Here is a 19,427-nt window from a genome sequence, read left to right as displayed (position 1 = left end):
TGTAAACTGATGCTGGTGGGTTTTTCTTTTCTTTTTCTTTTTTTTTTTTTTCTTTTTGTATAATGCAATACTGTACCTGTTATCTGTTGTCAAAGTTAGGCTTTAAAATCAGATATCAAACAAATAAACATTTCAGATGGGTTTGTGAGTCTGATGTGTGTTGTCTTTGCCAAAGCACTTTTTGTTACGGATTAGAATGTATTATTATGTACAGTAACAATAATAAATCTAATTAAAGCCGCAAGCAGCAATGTGGATTCCTCCTCAAAACTGCAAATTATGTAGAAATTGACATGGTAGAGACGTGTACTTCACACATGTACACAACATTTCATTAATTTCTTATTAAACATTGCAAGAGTCTTCATATGAACTGGTGATTGATTTAAAGTATCGGTTTTATGACTAGTGGATTTGTAAAGCATTATTTTAGCGTTAGTGATAAATAATAGTAAACTGTAATTCTGTCATCTTTTGACATATCAAGGTGACATTTTGCACAGTACTTCAGAGTGATGTCATCTTGAAGCCTGTTAGGTTGGGAAAAACATTAGTCAAAATGGCATTAGATTTTTTGGACATATGGATATTGAGACAATGTGGACATTTACATAAATGCGCACCTTTCAGACATTTTGAATTGTATTTATTTTGACTAAATATCAAATTGAAAGACATGTATCCTACACATACATATCGAGTTTCAAGTCAATTGGAGCTATGGTTCAGGAGGAGTAGATCTTTGTAGTTTTGGACAAATTTGTATTGTACAGGAAAATCCATCATGGCGGACTTTATGGGTTCTAGAGGCTTTTTTTGTTCCTCATGAGAAATGAGGCATATATACCAGGTTTCAGATATTTTTGACTTATGGGGTGGAAATGGCATCACTTTGAAAATGGACAAATTGAGGCGTGGCCTGTAGCGCCACCTATTGGCTCACGTGGGCCATTTTTGGTGTGGTAGTTACTCGTGGCCTGTAGTATCAATGTGCCAAATTTCAAAGCTTTTTACCAAGAAGATCTTGAGTTATTGGGCAATTTAGAGCTACAGGAATAATAATATGAAGAAGAATACTAACAAAAACAATACCGGAGGAATCCTAATAATGTTTGATAACATTATTACATTTATAACAGATCATTAGTGAATGTACATGTACTGTATATAGAAAGTTTTTTCCATGAATAGATAAGGTAACTAGGGTAGCAGGTTATTATATTTACAGCTTAATATACATGAACTACTGATGTTAACAGATGATGAACTGATGTTATAAATATATATGCTAGTGTTTGTCAATGACGTATGGAGACATTCTTATGTACTTTTTCACAGCAAAAAAAAAAAAAAACGTTAAGCAACATTTACAATTGTATGAATATCGTTGTATTGATAAAAAGGAAAAATATTTTTAACCACATTGATTAATCTTGACTAATGTTCATTTATCAAAATACAATTGTTCATTGTTCATTCATAATGTGTTAACTTGTTAACATATACATTTTTAATTTAGAACGTATTAGTGTATGTTGAAATGAACATGAACTAAGATTAATAAATGCTGATAAGTTTGTTCATTGTTCGTCCATGTTAACTAATGTTACCAAATACGGTCTTTCCAAATATGGTTTATCAAGAAGTGTTACAAAAATAAAATGTGATATCTAATGCACTTCACAGCAAAGAATACTTGTATTTGGACACTTAAAAATATATTAATGTAATTGCATAGATAAATAAAATAAAAATCCAACCTAGTGGAATTTATTTGAAAGAAAGCCAGGCAAATGTTTTCAATACATAGCATTATTTTTTTTAAATGTTTGTAAAAAATTTAGGTACATTTCAGATGTACAACTAAACAAGAGGATAAGTACATCAGAGTCTCTAGTTTGAGAAATAGACACCTCACATGTCCTCAGCTGACAGCTTCATTGAATTCTACCCGCTCAACACCAGTTTCATGAACAACAGTAAAGAGAAGACTCAGGGGTGCAGGCCTTATGGGAAGAATTGCAAAGAAAAAGACACTTTTGAAACAGAAAAACAAAAAGAAAAGGTTAGAGTGGGCAAAGAGACACAGACATTGGACAACAGATAATTGGAAAAGAGTGTTATGGATCTTAACCCCATTGAGCTTTTGTGGGATCAGCTAGACTGTAAGGTTGTGTGTTCCTCACACAGCACACTATATGACCTCAGAATAACTGAGATCTAAGGCACGAGTGTTATGGACGACTTTAAGGTGCTTTGATATGTGCTTTCGGAGCTTGGACAGCCACAATCACGAGATCCCTCAATCTTGTGTTTCACGGACAGGGTTGCCACCCGTCCCGTATTTAAAGATAAAATGATGCAATACGGGACACGATTTATCCCGTATTTAAGCTGGTTAGATGGTGTCATGGTGAAATCGTTCCAGGTCGCCAATTTAACATTGATATAAGTTGGAAAAATTTGCCTACGGTGGGTAAGGGACCGTCTGAAAAGTCCACAAATGGTGGTAAAACTGTGGAGTTTTTTCTATATAAATATTCAATAAGATCAAACATTGTATGAACACAATCATAAAGACATGTACAGGTGAAGGAAAAAAATTAATAAAATAAATAAAAATTATTAAAAAATATGTATAAACCATCCAAAATGTATACATAAGATAAAGAAGATAAATAATCGAAAAAATTAAAATAAATATATTTTTAACATATAAATTATGTATTTGTTTTAATAAGTCATGGGTCAGCATATAACAAAGGATATAATATTTTTTTTTAATTATTAACGCATATTAACTCAATGTATTTAATGCTAAAACTGTGGAGGATGCGGTTAGGGGCCATGATTTCCCCATCCCCCTTTAAGTGTCCCTTATTTTAAAACATCAAAAGTGGCAACCCCATTCACGGATGAAAAAAGTAATACTGATTTTGAACAATGAGGGTGAGTAAATGATGGCGGAAAGGTCCATTTTTATTAAAGTTTATCAGTATCATTAATCAGGTGTTAATTATTGTCCAGAGGTCCTGACTGCTACCGAAACAGCGAAAGTTTTTCTTGTTTCAAAGAGGGCTGTGACCCCCAAAAAATTGAGGACCACTCAATTTCAGTGGTTGAGTATGCCCTAGAGGCATATGTGGGAGGAGCCTGTTGTGGGAGGAGGAGGGGAAACATGTGGGAGGGGCGTGGCTTCAAAGTGTGTGTGTGTAAGAGAGTAAATATTTTTTCAGTACTGGTGGAACCTGTCCATCTGCTTTACCAGAGACACAGAGAGACAGCCTGAAGTGTAGGGGACACAAAGAACAGCTGTGAGAACACAACACACACACACACACACACACACACACACACACACACACACACACACACACACACACGAGAATGCTGGACAGAGACAGAGAGACAGTCTGAAAATAGTCTGGACATTACCACTGGATAGGACACATATAGACGTCATGTAGATGAAGGCAACATGTGCATGAGGGACTGCTGTATATGTGTCTCTATGTGACAGTACATCAGCTACATTTCTTAGTTTTGCTGTTTAAATGAGGTCGTCTTTTTGGATCCTTTACGGGTAGAAGTGCCCTGGATATGGGGGGATGTCAGAGTTACAGTAGCTCTGATGAAGAGGATGTGAACACTCTGAAGGCAAACCACAACAACATCAGCCTGTTTAAAATGTGAGTATATACTACTTAGCTTATTAAATGGTGACACCATAGACCTGTATTGTTTTTATATTAAGCTAATTATAAAAATTACAGAATAACTAAAGAAACTAACCTTTGCATAACTTTTTAAACTAAAATATAACAACAACAACAACAACAGTATTTGCTTATAATTGATTTTCCCACTGAGGACATCCCCTAATGCCCCAAAAGCGAGGTATTGATATATATATATAGCTCAATTTTGGGGACCCAGACTTTGGCTTAGTATGTATACACACATAGAGCAAAACATAATTGACACATTAGGCAAATGACTGCTGGAGAGATAAGGGCCATGCATACCTTTAGAGAGACAGTATGCGAGCATGTGTGTGTGTTTTAATCAAAACATTTGTTCATTAAGATCAGGTTCAGTATTACTAATGTGTTACAAAGTTGCTCAAAGTTAAACGTAACATTCACAAATCTATGTGTGTTTGTGTATGAAAACACAGACCCTCCGCACATGCCCTGTTTATAGATAAACACACCTGCAGTGGCCCGTATATTTACATATTGTGCATGTGTGCAACTGGGCACATTGAAAAATATTACATTGCTTGCACAGAGAAAATACATTTCCTTCTCATAACGAGCAAATACATGAAATTGCCGTTATAAAAATGGCAGTACCATGGTTTGACTCAAAAATGTCAATGCCCTTTCTCAGTGTGCAACCAACTATCCCTAATGTACTCTTCAAAACAGTTATTCCTACACTACTCTTACACTCTGTACTAGCTCACACTTTTCTGAGCAATTTTGAAACTGTATTGCGACACTTCTCATGTTACTGTACCCTTAGGATGAATCTCTCGATGTAGTATTCCTCATTTGTAAGGCTAAACTGAAAACTAAACAAAAAATTAAAAAGCAGACTGAAAACAAAATCAAAACTAAATAGAACAGAAAATAAAACAAAAAAACTAAACGAAAACTAAAACAAAAAACTAAAACTAAACTGAAAACAACAAATTTAACTAAAATAAACAAAACTAAACACAAAAATAAACTGAAAACTCAAACACTAAAAACAAAACAAAAACTAAACAGAACACTAAACAAAACTGTAAACTAAAAACAAAAAACGAAATAGAAAACTATAAAACCTAACTAAACTCAACTAAACAGAAAACTAAAAACTGAACAGAATGCTAAAAACAATACTAAACAAATTAAACTACGAACTTAAACTTAATAAAAAACTAAACTGAAAAAAAAACTAAAATCTAAACTAAACAAAAAAAAAATCTAAACAACTGAAATTAAACAAAAAATTAAAAAGTAGACTGAAAACAAAATCAAAACTAAATAGAACAGAAAATAAAACAAAAAAAAACTAAACGAAAACTAAAAAACAACTAAACTAAACTGAAAACTAAAACAAAAAACTAAAACTAAACTGAAAACAAAACAAATTTAACTAAAATAAACAAAACTAAACACAAAAATAAACTGTAAACTAAAAACAAAAAACGAAATAGAAAACTATAAAATCTAACTAAACTCAACTAACCTGAAAACTAAAACAAAAATTTTAACTAAAACTAATCTGAAAACAAAACAAAACTAAAAACTAAATAAACTAAACAAATTAAACTACGAACTTAAACTTAATAAAAAACTAAACTAAAACTAAAACTAAACTGAAAAAAACTAAAATCTAAACTAAACTAAACAAAAATCTAGACTAAACTGAAATTAAACAAAAAATTAAAAAGTAGACTGAAAACAAAATCAAAACTAAATAAAACAGAAAATAAAACAAAAAAAAAACTAAACGAAAACTAAAAAACAACTAAACTAAACTGAAAACTAAAACAAAAAACTAAAACTAAACTGAAAACAAAACAAATTTAACTAAAATAAACAAAACTAAACACAAAAATAAACTGAAAACTCAAACACTAAAGCAATTAAACTGAAAATTAAACAATTTTTTTACTAAACTGAAAACAAAACTAAAACTAAAATAAACTGAAAACTCAAACACTAAAAACAAAACAAAAACTAAACAGAACACTAAACAAAACTGTAAACTAAAAACATAAAACGAAATAGAAAACTATAAAACCTAACTAAACTCAACTAAACAGAAAACTAAAACAGAAAATGTAACAAAAACTAATCTGAAAACAAAACAAAAATAAAAACTAAATAAACTAAACAAATTAAACTACAAACGTAACTTAATAAAAAACTAAACTAAAACTGAACTGAAAAAAATTAAAATCTAAATTAAACTAAAACCCAAACTAAACCTAAACTAAACAGAAAACTAAAAACTGAACAGAATGCTAAAAACAATACTAAACAAATTAAACTACGAACTTAAACTTAATAAAAAACTAAACTAAAACTAAAACTAAACTGAAAAAAAAACTAAAATCTAAACTAAATAGAAAACTATAAAATCTAACTAAACTCAACTAACCTGAAAACTAAAACAAAAAATGTAACTAAAACTAATCTGAAAACAAAACTAAACTAAAAACTAAATAAACTAAACAAATTTAACTACAAACTTAAACTTAATAAAAAACTAAACTAAAACTAAAACTAAACTGAAAAAAACTAAAATCTAAACTAAACAAAAAAATAAATAAATCTAAACTAAACTGAAATTAAACAAAAAATTAAAAAGTAGACTGAAAACAAAATCAAAACTAAACAGAACAGAAAATAAAACAAAAAAAAACTAAACGAAAACTAAAAAACAACTAAACTAAACTGAAAACTAAAACAAAAAACTAAATAGAAAACTATAAAACCTAACTAAACTCAACTAACCTGAAAACTAAAACAAAAATAAAAACTAAACTAAAACTGAACTGAAAAAAACTAAAAAACTAAAATCTAAAAAAAAAACAACAAAAAAAAAACAAAAAACAAATCTAAACTAAACTGAAATTAAACAAAAAAATAAATAAAAATAAACTAAACTAAAACCAAACTAAAAATTAAAAACAAAATCTAAGCTGAAAACTAAAAACTAAAACAAAAAAACTAACTAAAATAAACAGAAAAAATCTAAACTAAAAAATATGCAGAACACAAAACTAAATTAAACTGAAAAAAAAAAAAAAAAAAAAACCTAAACAGCAAATTAACTTTTAACAACGAAATATTCAAACAATTGTCATTGTCATCCCAAAACTATTTATTCAGTATGAATTGTGAAAGAACAGGAGACAATCCAAGAAATATGATCAGATAAGAAGACTAATATTGAGTAAAATATGCTTATCCAAGTTAATGTAGAAAAGATTGCAGAATATACCATGTAAGCTTATACAATTTGAACAAGACTTTGAACTGTATTTATTGTTTGGGCTGTATATTATACCTGCTCAGGAAAGAGTAAGCTTTATTAATGACAGATTAATGGAAAAGAATATAACTGTCACTGTGCATCTCTTCAAAAGTCCATTGAAGGCATCATGAACACACTTTAATAATGTGATGAGATGTGCTGGAGGTGATGCCTGAGGAACTCTCATCTCAGACGGGTTGGTTTAGATTCATTCATGTGACGTGATGATAATCTCATCTTTACAATTACAGGTGGATTTTCTGCAAACTCGAGCACTGACAGTGTTTTGTCTGCAACATATTGTGGAGGATGCTTAGATCAGTAACGGCCAAAGTTATCTAATGCAAAATGACATTCATACAGATTGGTGTTCAAATACCTTTATACAAAAGACAAATACGCCACATCACAGAGGGTGTTTTAATCATTTAGGGCAAGGTCATCGTCTCAAAGCACCCACCACACACAAACACACTATCAGTTATTTCTAGATTGAATTTGGAGCTTGCCGCTCCTGTTTTCAGATTCCTCACTCTCTGTAAACACACTCTAGGTCAGTGTGTTTCGTCCACGTGTGTGGCTTTACTCATCTGCATCCACGAAAATTAGGACCGTCTATGTTGGAAACTGCTGTCTTTCCAGGATATTGTGCTCATTTGTTTGCTAATGCTGGTGGAAAACACGTGCACAAACACAGTGTCCCTTCTGTATACAGTACAATCGCAATTTTAAATGACCAACCCCATGTGCACACATAGCAAACTAAACTACAACAATGTATGTGTGTGTGTGTGTGTGTGTGTGTGTGCTCTTAAACTGTTTGCTATGTGTGCCACAGCAGAACTATTTGAAACGCAAGTTAACTAGCAGACAGCCGTACCACAACAGAGAGAAATCATTGAAATTTGACACTATAACTCCGTAGAGTCCTGCACACTGCTGTATCTTGCAAAATCTCCTTTTATATAGGGAAAACCGGGGCTAGTTGTCACACGGGGAAGTTGTCAAGGACTAAATCTCAGTAACAATGTGGAGACAAAAGTCCAGTTGTGCAAATGTGTTTTTTCTACCCGAGGTATTAGTTCGTTTCAAACACCTAGTTCAAAACCCTCTTAAATTATAATATTTTTTCTGAATTCATTCCTCTACAGTAAATGTTCACTATTATCATATTTTTGTTATAACTCTTGTATAAACAAGCGAACATAATCAAACCAAACTGGCATACATTAGGGCAAGAGTCAACTATATAATGAAGGCAGATTTTTACCAAAAGGGTTCAATGTGTTTTTAGGACAAAGGTATTTTTCATGAAAGACACATTATTATTCGGCCAGGCTGCCAGGTTTGTCTATAAGCAGTGAGATGCAATACTCCATCTAAAACAACTTAAAGGTGCATATTGCTCATTCTTTTATAATTATTATGCATGCAACTTTTATGACCTAATTAATATAGAGACTACATCGTGTATTTGTTCTTTTCAAAATTAATTTGTAACACCATTTAAAATGCACTAGTGAAGGCAAAAAGGTGATTAAAATAGTAAATAAATAAATAAATAAAAAATGAAAAGAACCATTGCTAATTGAGAAACAAATGCCATGTCAATTAGCAATACACAATTGTCCAAAAAAAAAAAGGGAATGATAATAGAATTTAATATTATTATTATATTAACTATCATAATTTTGAACCAATATTAAGGGACCCAAATGGATAAAACTGAAATTACTATATGAAAGTAAATAAATAAAAACAAAGTACAAATGTTCATTTCAGTTTTTCCAAGTAGGACATTCTTTGATTCTTAGAGGATTTTTAGAGGATTCTGCAAGTTCACACTAATCCATTTGTAACTAAAATAATTTTTTTATTTTTTATTTTGTATTAAATTTTAATTTATATATATATAAATCTATACTGTATATAAATACACACACACACACACCCACACCCATATATATATATATATATATATATATATATATATATATATATATATATATATATATATATATACTGTATATAAATACACACACACACACACACACACCCATATATATATATATATACTGTATATAAAAACACACACACACACACACACACACACACACACACACATATATATATATATATATACACACACATACATACAGTATACACTCACCAGCCACTTTATTAGGTACACCTGTACATCTATATATATATGAGATTATCTAATCAGCCAATCGTGTGGCAGCAGTGCAGTGCATAACATCATGCAGATACGGGTCAGGAGCTTCAGTTACTGTTCACATCAACCATCAGAATGGGGAAAAATGTGATCTCAGTGATTTGAAGCGTGGCATGATTGTTGGTGCCAGATGGGCTGGTTTGAGTATTTCTGTAGCTGCTGATCTCCTGGGATTTTCACACACAACAGTCTCTAGCATGTAAAGAGAATGGTGCAAAACAACATCCAGCAAGCGGCAGTTCTGCAGTCGGAAACGGCTTGTTGACTGTTGTGCGTGAAAATCCCAGGAGATCAGCAGTTACAGAAATACTCAAACCAGCCTGTCTGGCACCAACAATCATGCCACGGTCCAAATCACTGAGATCAAATTTTTCCCCATTCTGATGGTTGATGTGAACATTACCTTAAGCTCCTGACCCGTATCTGCATGATTTTATGCACTGCTGCCACACGATTGGCTGATTAGATAATCTCATGGATGATTGCATATATATATAATTTAGATTTATATATATATATATATATATATATATATATATATATATATATATATATATATATATATATATATATCACTTAAATATGTAATAATTTCTATCAGTTACTATTATAATTACATTTTAATTCATTCTAATATATTTCTTAATAAAATTAGAATATTTGAATATTATATGTATATATACAGTATATATATATTTATGTACTGTATATTACTTTTAAATATTTCAAATATGTCAGATTTAATACATAACAATAACTGTTTGTTTGTGAGTAACAGAAAAAATAACAGTCTACATATGATCGTGTCCGCTGAGGTCAAACCTTACCTGCAAGATCACATTCTGTCTAGACACATCACTGACGTTGACCTTCTGACCCTCTCTGCACATCCACACGGCCTTGACCAGCAGGAGTGGATAGCAACAAACAGTGAGTCTTCAAACACACACACACACACACACACACACACACACACACAAATCTAAATAGCCATAAAAAGACAATAGAAAATGTTTTAAAAACACGGGAAAACTGAAAAATGGAAAAAGGCACAAAATACTGTCCAGTGGCTTATGAAGATGTATTACACAAATACAATCCATAGCTTGAAAAACACAAATCAAAAACAGTGGTGGGATCACATCAACAACGAGCTTGGACTATCAAAACCAATAGAGCTGGGATGAAACTTGATCATGTGGCAGACGTTTTAAATAATTACTTTGCGGAGGCCTGGACAAGCGACAACACATGTACAATCTTTCCTTTGCCTAAATCATTAAAAATGGATGAATTATGCAATATTGGACAGATTAAACAAGCCTTTTTAAGACTAGAGGCGAGTAAAGGCAAATAAAGCAAGTGGTCCTGATGACACGTCAAAAACATTTGATCACACAAAGCTATTTCAGCATTTAACAACACAACCTCTGCCCACAGCTGATGACTTGGTTGCACAGTTACACAACAGGAAGATGGCAAAGAGTGGTTGCAAATGGCAAATGCATTTCATGGAAAGCTGTGACATCAGGGGTGCCCCAAGGTAGAGTTGTTTCACCATACCTTTTCCAGCCACATTTCACTTCAGTCTACTAAGACAGACTTCATAGAGGATGAACTGATGCAAACTCAAAGACATGGGATTCTTCATGAGACACTGTCTGAAGTATGGGCTCAGGATGGAGTTCACCAAAATTACCTGCCATAAGCTGAATGATACCTATATCAACTTGGTCAAAGGAGGGACAACACTCTCTTGAACTCCATAGAAAACGAATTAACTACTAACAAAAGCCTTCATCGGCCAAAATTCGGGATGACCTCAAGGACTTTTTTTGTTTAACCACTGACCCACAACACTTAACTTGGTTTACTAATTTTGACTACTAATAGTTCTAAACATTAATAACCAATACTGGCATTATATTAATCCATTTTCTGTTATAGCATAATTTGATGTACAGCTGCTTTGAAACAACACCTGTTATGAAAAGCGCTATACAGATAAATTTGACTTGACTTCACATGTCAACTCGTAAGGTGATTTTAAATGATATGCTGGTTACAGTCTACGCTGATGATATTGGGATATCTCGAGCTATTAAGTTAAAAGACATTGGAAGTGATACAAAAATGGAAATGGAGGCACATGCTCTGGAGATAATAATACAGTATGCTTCTCAATGGCAAAAAGTCTGTTGAAATAAGGACATGCTTAGCATGAAGCCTCTGCTGATGACCATGTCAGTATATATTGTCTTGAGTATGTAAATGTGCTCTCAGTAGGTTGCACAAAAAAGCAAGTGACTGCCTTTGAAAGGGTACAGAAGGGAGCACAAAAAATAACTGAGAGAACCACGAACACCTCAATACATCTACCTGATTTGCATCTTCGAAGAGAGCAAGCCACTGTGAAATTAATCACAGAAATATCGCAGAAGAATCATCCATTTCACAATCTTCTTCCAACAACCTGGGGTGAAAAAACCGGAGGGCTTCTTCAGAAGTAAAATAACTGAACTGTAATTAAACGTTTTGCAAATTCCACCATTCCATTTGGTATCAGACTTTTAATAATAGTAGAGCTGTTATTGAGACTTGATGATTGTACTTTTGAGTATGTTTAATTAGTCTCTAAATGTGCTTTTATATTTGTCTTTTTAATATTTTCATGTGTTTTCTGCATTAGATGAATGCCATTTTACAACTGAACACTGTGTATTTACAAACATATAAAAAAATTACCACACTCGCAAACGTGCCGAGTGTCTAAATGAGAGCAATTCAGGGCTAGTCACATACTATAGGGAATTTTCTTAAATATTTCATATACAGTAGGTACAATGTTCAGTTACGCAAAAGGAATGCTAAGAGTGTGCTAGACTAGTCTCGCATAACCAGACTTTTGACTATGAGCATAAAGTCTGAACCACTTTGCAGCTTATTTTGGCCAAGAACCGCCCACTTCTCGCCCAGACTCTTCCTGTCTGACTGGCATTTACACGAGCGCATAAACATGCAACCATACACAACTGTTAAAATGGTGTTCACTCTCTGTCTCACCATCTCCTCCAGCTGCTGCGTTCTTCCAGCATGTGACTCTCCTCTTCAGTGCTCTATCTGATTTTTGCTCAACAACAGCATGTCCGACAGCCAAAAGCTCAGGAAACCTGTGAGAAAACACACACACACTTAATTTCAGCTGGTTACAAGAGACAAAATTAATCACTCAAATATAAGCATTCAAATGCAAAAAATATTAGAAACTCTATGTACTGTGAGTAGCCAAAATCTTACCATTGTAACCATAGATTCCACCAAAATACCAGTCATTGCAATAATTGTGACTTTACAATCATAATCAATTTAAATGGATCTTCTGAGATTTTGTTTAGTTAAATAGAATTAAATTGCTGACCATTTGTTTGTGTATATGTGGATGTATTTTTGTTTTACCCATACAAAATGACCACAGTTTCTTCCAAAAGACTTTTCAATTATTAGGATTCCTCCGGTAGGAGTTTTTATTGTTTTTGTTAGTATTCTTCTTCTTATTATTATTCCTGTAGCTCTAAATTGTCCAATAACTCAAGATCTTCTTGGTAAAAAGTTTTGAAATTTGGCACATTGATACTACAGGCCACGAGTAACTACCACACCAAAAATGGCCCACGTGAGCCAATAGTTGGCGCTACAGGCCACGCCCCAATTTGTCCATTTCCACCCCATAAGTCAAAAACTTCTGAAACCTGGTATATATGCCTCATTACTCATGAGGAACAAAAAAGCCTCTAGAACCCATAAAGTCCACCATGATGGATTTTCCTGTACAATACAAATTTGTCCAAAATTACAAAGATCTACTCCTCCTGAACCATAGCTCCAAATGACTTGAAACTCGATATGTATGTGTAGAATACATGTCTTTCAATTTGATATTTAGCAAAAATGAATACAATACAAAATGGCTGAAAGGTGCACATTTATGTAAATGTCCACATTGTCTCAATATCCATATGTCCAAAAAATCTAATGCCATTTTGACTAATGTTTTTTCCAACCTAACCGGCTTCAAGATGACATCACTCTGAAGTACTGTGCAAAATGTCACCTTGATATGTCAAAAGATGACAGAATTACAGTTACTATTATTTATCGCTAACGCTAAAATAATGCTTTACAAATCCGCTAGTCATAAAACCGATACTTTAATTCAATCACCAGTTCATATGAAGACTCTTGCAAAGTTTAATAACAAATTAATGAAATGTTGTGTGCATGTGTGAAGTACACGTCTCTACCATGTCAATTTTTACATAATTTGCAGTTTTGAGGAGGAATCCGCATTGCTGCTTGCAGCTTTAATTATTATTATTATTATTATTTTTTACTGACATTGGTAATACCAACTTAACACAGTTTTACAGAAGTAGCATTGCTGTAACTATATTATTTTGCAGTAAAATTATAGTATTGTGTGTGGGATACATTCAGAATGAGTCATGAAGTTTGGATGTGTTTATATGTTTGTGTGTTTTCAGTCTGTATGAATGGACGGATGAACAGGGGAAGAAACTGAAGTGTTCAGCTCCACTCTATATTGATTACGCCATGTCCTACATTCAGGAGTTGCTTGCAGATGAACGTGTGTTTCCCACCAGGGCATGTATGACACTTAAACTTTCTACAATTTAAAAAAGCAAAAACTGAGTTTAAGCGCATTCAGAAATGAACCCTTACTCAAAGGGATTCAGGATGGTGATAAATGAAATGGTGATGAAGCTTAAATAGTTCCTACTCTAGATTCTGACTGAATGAGCCCCATTCAAAGCCATTTTAAAATATCATATAGTATACACACAGCTGTGACGGCACATCAGTTGTTCAGAAGAAAATTTTACCAAACAGTTTGGGCCAATTAGCTTAAAAAAAAAGGTGACTAGCTGAAAGGCGAGTAGTTTTCATCCCTGTAAATTATTAAGTTATATTTTATAATTTCATGTAAAAATGTAATTAAATTAAATTATTGAGCAATACAATCATGTTTTTGCTGCCTCTGTTTTTTAAAAGCATTATTGTAACCCAATAGTGCTAAATCTAACAAAACATCATTTTGGGGACATTCAGGAGCATTCTGTTAGAAAATAAATAAATTGAATAAATAAACGAATAACGAATAAATCAAGTGAATTCTGTTTTTTAAAGGAATATTTCGGGTTAAATACAAATTAAGTTCAATCGACAGCATTTGTGGAATAATGATGATTTTAAAAAAAATTAAAATAATACTTTTGACTCGTCCCTTCTTTTCGCAAAAAAAAAAAAAAGCAAAAATATGGGTTCCAGTGAGGCACTTACAATGGAAGTGAATGGTGTCAATCCAAAAACATTAAAATACTCACTGTTTCAAAAGTATAGCCACAAGACATTAACAATATGCATGTTAACATAATTTAAATGTGATAAAATCACTTACTAACATTTTTTGTGTAAGTTACATCCAATTTTACAACTTCGTTGCCATGAAACCACGATAAAAAAACCGACAATTTAAATAATACACGCATTTTAACAGAAGAATTAATGCAAGTGCTTGTATAAAATAAGCTTCATATGTCTGCCTTTAAACCCTCCAAAAATTGGCCCCATTCACTTCCATTGTAAGTGCCTCACTGTAATTTTGAAATGCTGTCGATTGATCTTATAAACTCTACATTGCGATTTTTTTTTTCTCACTTAAAATGTTAAAGTCCCCGTATACATAGGCAAATGAGATATTGCTTGAAAGCTTAGAGTCTGAACTTTTCAGAGAATACCATCACTTTTGCATTTATGTAACACAAAATAACACAGTAAGGCCTGATAACATTTGTGTCGCAAATTAGCGCCCCCTAGAGATAATGGGATAGAAATATTAGTTTTAATATAAAAGTCTTTGACATGGCACTTAAATGGACAAGTTATATATCAAATGAAAGCCCTTGGTCTCAGGAATGTGAATGTACAGTTTATGTTGTTGCCTTAATACCACAGTTTGGAAAAAGTTTCAAAAGATACGTCTCTTTATGCACCGATTATTGCTGCTGTAAGCCCCAAATACCTAAAAACATTATATTGACTTTTACCTTAGGCAGTTGTCTAAAATATTAGCCATTTTTTACTTGTCTGTGAGCTTGCTTGGCTGAATAATCCAATGTTATATCTTAGATGTCCAGAACAAAATATGCCATCCAGCAGGAAATGCATGCTAAACCAATCATCAAAATATTTTTTCCACTATTTGATAAAATGTTATATATTATCGCAAAGATCTCATCTTTCTAATGACACCTACACTGAGCTTCTAGTCCACTCAGAGGTCGATATATTCAATGAAACGATGAGGGTGGTGCATAAACTGAAAATTAAACTGAATGTCTATGGACGAGCACATCTGTGAGGGCTGAAATGCATTGGAGCGCCACCTACATTTCAGATCTGTATAATGTGATAGAGAAAAAAAATGTTTTAGTACTTGCTGGAACAAAATAAGACTTTTCAAAGTGAGATTTACCAGAACTGAAAAAAATGAGACCAATTCTTTGCATTTAGTCCACATTTTGTATTTTTGGGCTGCCACCCGCAATTTTTCAGAGTTTAACAAGTTAATTGAAACCCGAATATACCCGAATATACTGTATATATGTGTTGGATTTGGATTACGGTTAGTATATAGTGATTATACTTATATGCTGGAGATTACAAGTAAACCTGTGTGTGTGTGTGTGTGTGTGTGTGTGTGTGTGTGTGTATCTGTCTAGATTCTTCATTCCCTCCTGGATTCATGTTCCTGATTCAGAAGGTCTTTGTCATGCTCTTCCGTACTCTGGCTCACCTGTTCAGTGCACACTACCAAGATGCCATCGTCGTGGAGTTACACCCCCACCTAAACACACTGTTCACACACTTCATCACCTTCAGTCACACATTCAGATTACTGGACCCAGCAGAGACTGCTCCGATCGATGACCTCATCGCTAGGCTCACACACTGACGCACACACACGGAAGACACGCAGGCACGTCGATCCTGTCCCAAATACAGCCTTAGCCCTTTGTGGTCCTTCTTCGAGTCCACACTTGTGTGACATAATGTTACAGTCTTCCCAAAAAGGGGCATCAAGGGTGAACAGTGGCCACAAAGAAATTTTAAACAATAAAATGACAAATGGGACACTCTACGGTCTCGTGGACTTATCGGACACATGGAAGCAAAGGTCACAAGACTGCAAAAATCCATATTATATGTTCCATTTAGCACTTAAAATTAGAGACTTCCTTTTTTAAGACACAACTGAATAGGACTAGAATGTGTCAATCAAACTTCAGACTGGGCTGTGATTGGACTGGGCAGTGGACCATGCACATACATGATTATTCAGAGCCAACTGTGAACACTGGCCACGTTGCCTTTCAACAAGTGACTATACTTAGCAAACCACACACATTTTACATCTTAAGCTGGGTGCACACTGTATGATTTTTACAGTCCTTTACAATTGTTGCTTGCCAGACTGTATATGATATGATCTCAGTGAGATCTAAAAGCCATGACACACTGTGCAACATTATGTCAGATTATACGATACACATCTCTATCGTCTCGAATAACAGCGTTGATGATTACGTCATCTAGCCTTCGCAGTCCGTTGTGTCACACTGCACAACTGTGAGACACTGTGAGAACTTTGTTGCAGGGCGAACAGTCTTCTTTTATTTCACCTAAAAATTATGATGAAATGCAGTGATATTTTTGTTCTACAAAGGTGTTTGTTTGTTGACATTTTTCCTGTTTGCGTATATCCCTGAAATTCTTGACCTAGGAGAACTCGACTAGTTGAGGAGTGTTGATGATTGGATGAACTATGCATGAACAGTTTAGACGTAGTGACGTTCTTTATTTATTAATTTTCCTCAACAAACGAATTTTTAAATGTCACGCATACAGTTGTAAAAAAACACCAAAAAAGCAGTTTGTTAACAGTCTCATGAAAAACTCTTTGTACAACATTGTACGACTTGGCTTGTATGAAAAGGTTCGACTTTTAAACCAACCAATCAACAAACAGAATTTCAAATCAATACAATACAGGCATTTTTAAAGGAATATTCTGGGTTTAATACAAGTTAAGCTCAATTGACAGCATTTATCGGCATAATTTTGATTGAACAAAAAATCATTTAGAGACGTCCCTCGTTAAAAAAAAATCTAAATTATTTTAAAAAAAATCTGGGTAACAGTGAGGCACTTACAATGGAAGTAAATGGGGCCAATACATAAACAATATGCATGTTAACATGATTGTAGTGTGATAAAATCGCTTACTAACCTTTTCTGTGCAGTTATATCCAATTTTACAACTTTGTCGCCATGATGACGTAGTTTAGACAGTGACGTTCTTTATTTCTTTTCCTCAACAAACTAATTTTAAACATCGCGTATAGTGTAAATAGTTTTTTATTAAACATCAAGTATGTTCTGAATAGCTGCGATTGTGTCGCTTTGCACAGCATTTTCTCAGGCAAATGACTTATCGTGTCACACCTGGTTAGCGCATGTGCTTTGGCTAACAGCATTGTTGAGGTACCATTGCTGAGGTAAAACAAACGATTCTGAATCATTCACACAATCCATTTCACATGCAATCACCTCTGTTGATTCATAAAGGAAGGTCATTTCTTCAGCACGGCAGACTGGAATAATTATATTTTAAGTAACTACACTGCAATCATACTGCAATAGAATAGTACATAGCTATAATACAATGTTGGTTACCTTGTATTGATCGTCTTACATTGGTTTGTGTTCGTCACTGTCCATGTGAATTGTCCCAACTAATGTTCATTGTTCATGTGTCTAATGGTCAGAGAGAGAGTTTGGGATTGTATGGGAGAAAGATCAGGTTTTCCAGATCATTCATAAACGAACAGCCCTTAGGATATCTGAAATATACACATGAAAACACACACAAACACTCTGTAATTCTGTATTTGCACCAGTGATCTGGTTTGACTGGTTCCCAATGGGAATTGGATCTCTCCCAAGCCCATAAAATACACACACATACTGTACACAAATTAAGCTGTCTGTTATCTTGTGACTTGAACACATTAACAGATAGTGTGAGTCTATAGATCCTGTGAGAATGGAACTGCTTTCTGCATACTGGACAGTATAAACTGTCTAGTGCCTTCTATTTAATATATATATGTGTGTGTGTGTGTGTGTGTGTGTGTGTGTGTGTGTGTGTGTGTGTGTGTGTGTGTGTGTGTGTGTGTGTGTGTAGCAGTATGCAAGGATAAACGTTTCAAACTGTAGAATGCTACATTGTTGTCACATGACCTCACCACATTGTGAACTCAACCAAAGTGTCAAACCTTTGAAATGTGAAGTTGTATGTACATATGTTGTTCCAGTAGAGTGCAGCAACAGGCAACTCTGATTGGAAAACGGTGATACAGAACAAGTGACACACACACACACACACACACACACTGGACTCCAAAGGGCTGTTAACACCAAGTTGTGAAACCCAGTGAAACAGTGTTTGAATAAGTTGTTACAATAAAGCCTGTTTCCCCATTAAAACATCTCATAAATACATAGATATGATTGACTTATTTATCTTTAAATGAGCACCAGCTGATGAGCTGACAAAGAAAAAGTGTCACGCTTATGTTTAAAATGTTGTTGGATAAGTCCATTAATTAGAGTATGATGAGCAGTGTTGGGTGTAATGCATTACTAAGTAATTAATTACTGTAATTAAATGACTTTTTCATTGAAAAAGTAAAGGATTACTCTTTTTACAATTACTTCTGATGTAATCGCATTAAATACTGTATAGACAATTGAACAATTCTATATAAAACAATAGTGAATTTAAAATCGAAATGTAACATCTGATGTTAAAATTTACGTTTTCTAATTTAACGCCGCCCCTTTAAATTATTTGGCCAGTTCATGAATAATTTATGTGATTTTATAGGATTTATTTGAAAGAATTAAAAGAACAGTTTCATGTCTATCCTTGTATTTTTCATCTGGTCGAGGATGATCAGGGTTTTAGAAAGTAATTAGTAATAAGTAATGCAATTACTTTTCAGACAGAGTCATT

The 19,427-nt window shown here is 33.4% G+C and overlaps 1 protein-coding gene across 2 annotated transcripts; it reads left to right on the top strand.

The window, feature by feature from the left end:
• The first annotated feature begins 3,306 nt into the window (after window positions 1-3,306).
• LOC127416666 (MOB kinase activator 2-like) lies at window positions 3,307-18,579 on the top strand. Of its 2 annotated transcripts, none has more exons than XM_051656136.1 (5): window positions 3,307-3,689; window positions 10,050-10,201; window positions 12,347-12,443; window positions 13,813-13,937; window positions 16,072-18,579. In XM_051656136.1, the coding sequence occupies exons 1-5, from the start codon at window positions 3,601-3,603 to the stop codon at window positions 16,302-16,304; spliced, it is 696 nt and encodes a 231-aa protein (XP_051512096.1). In that variant the 5' UTR covers window positions 3,307-3,600; the 3' UTR covers window positions 16,305-18,579. The 2 variants fall into 2 exon arrangements, with proteins under 2 accessions (XP_051512096.1, XP_051512095.1); XM_051656135.1 differs by lacking the exon at window positions 12,347-12,443 and adding an exon at window positions 10,712-10,814.
• The last annotated feature ends 848 nt before the right edge of the window (window positions 18,580-19,427 follow it).

Source organism: Myxocyprinus asiaticus, chromosome 26 (genome assembly GCF_019703515.2).
Source record: "Myxocyprinus asiaticus isolate MX2 ecotype Aquarium Trade chromosome 26, UBuf_Myxa_2, whole genome shotgun sequence".
NCBI lineage: Eukaryota > Metazoa > Chordata > Actinopteri > Cypriniformes > Catostomidae > Myxocyprinus > Myxocyprinus asiaticus.
This window is presented reverse-complemented; position numbering and strand designations above follow the sequence as displayed.

Bases quoted from the DNA above. Each gene is read 5' to 3' on its own strand.
- LOC127416666 (XM_051656135.1), top strand. From the start codon at position 3,601: ATGGGGGGATGTCAGAGTTACAGTAGCTCTGATGAAGAGGATGTGAAC. The intron at 3,690-10,049 runs GTGAGTATATAC...TGTGAGTAACAG, and splicing joins AACATCAGCCTGTTTAAAAT to AAAAAATAACAGTCTACATA. The intron at 13,938-16,071 runs GTATGACACTTA...GTATCTGTCTAG, and splicing joins TGTGTTTCCCACCAGGGCAT to ATTCTTCATTCCCTCCTGGA.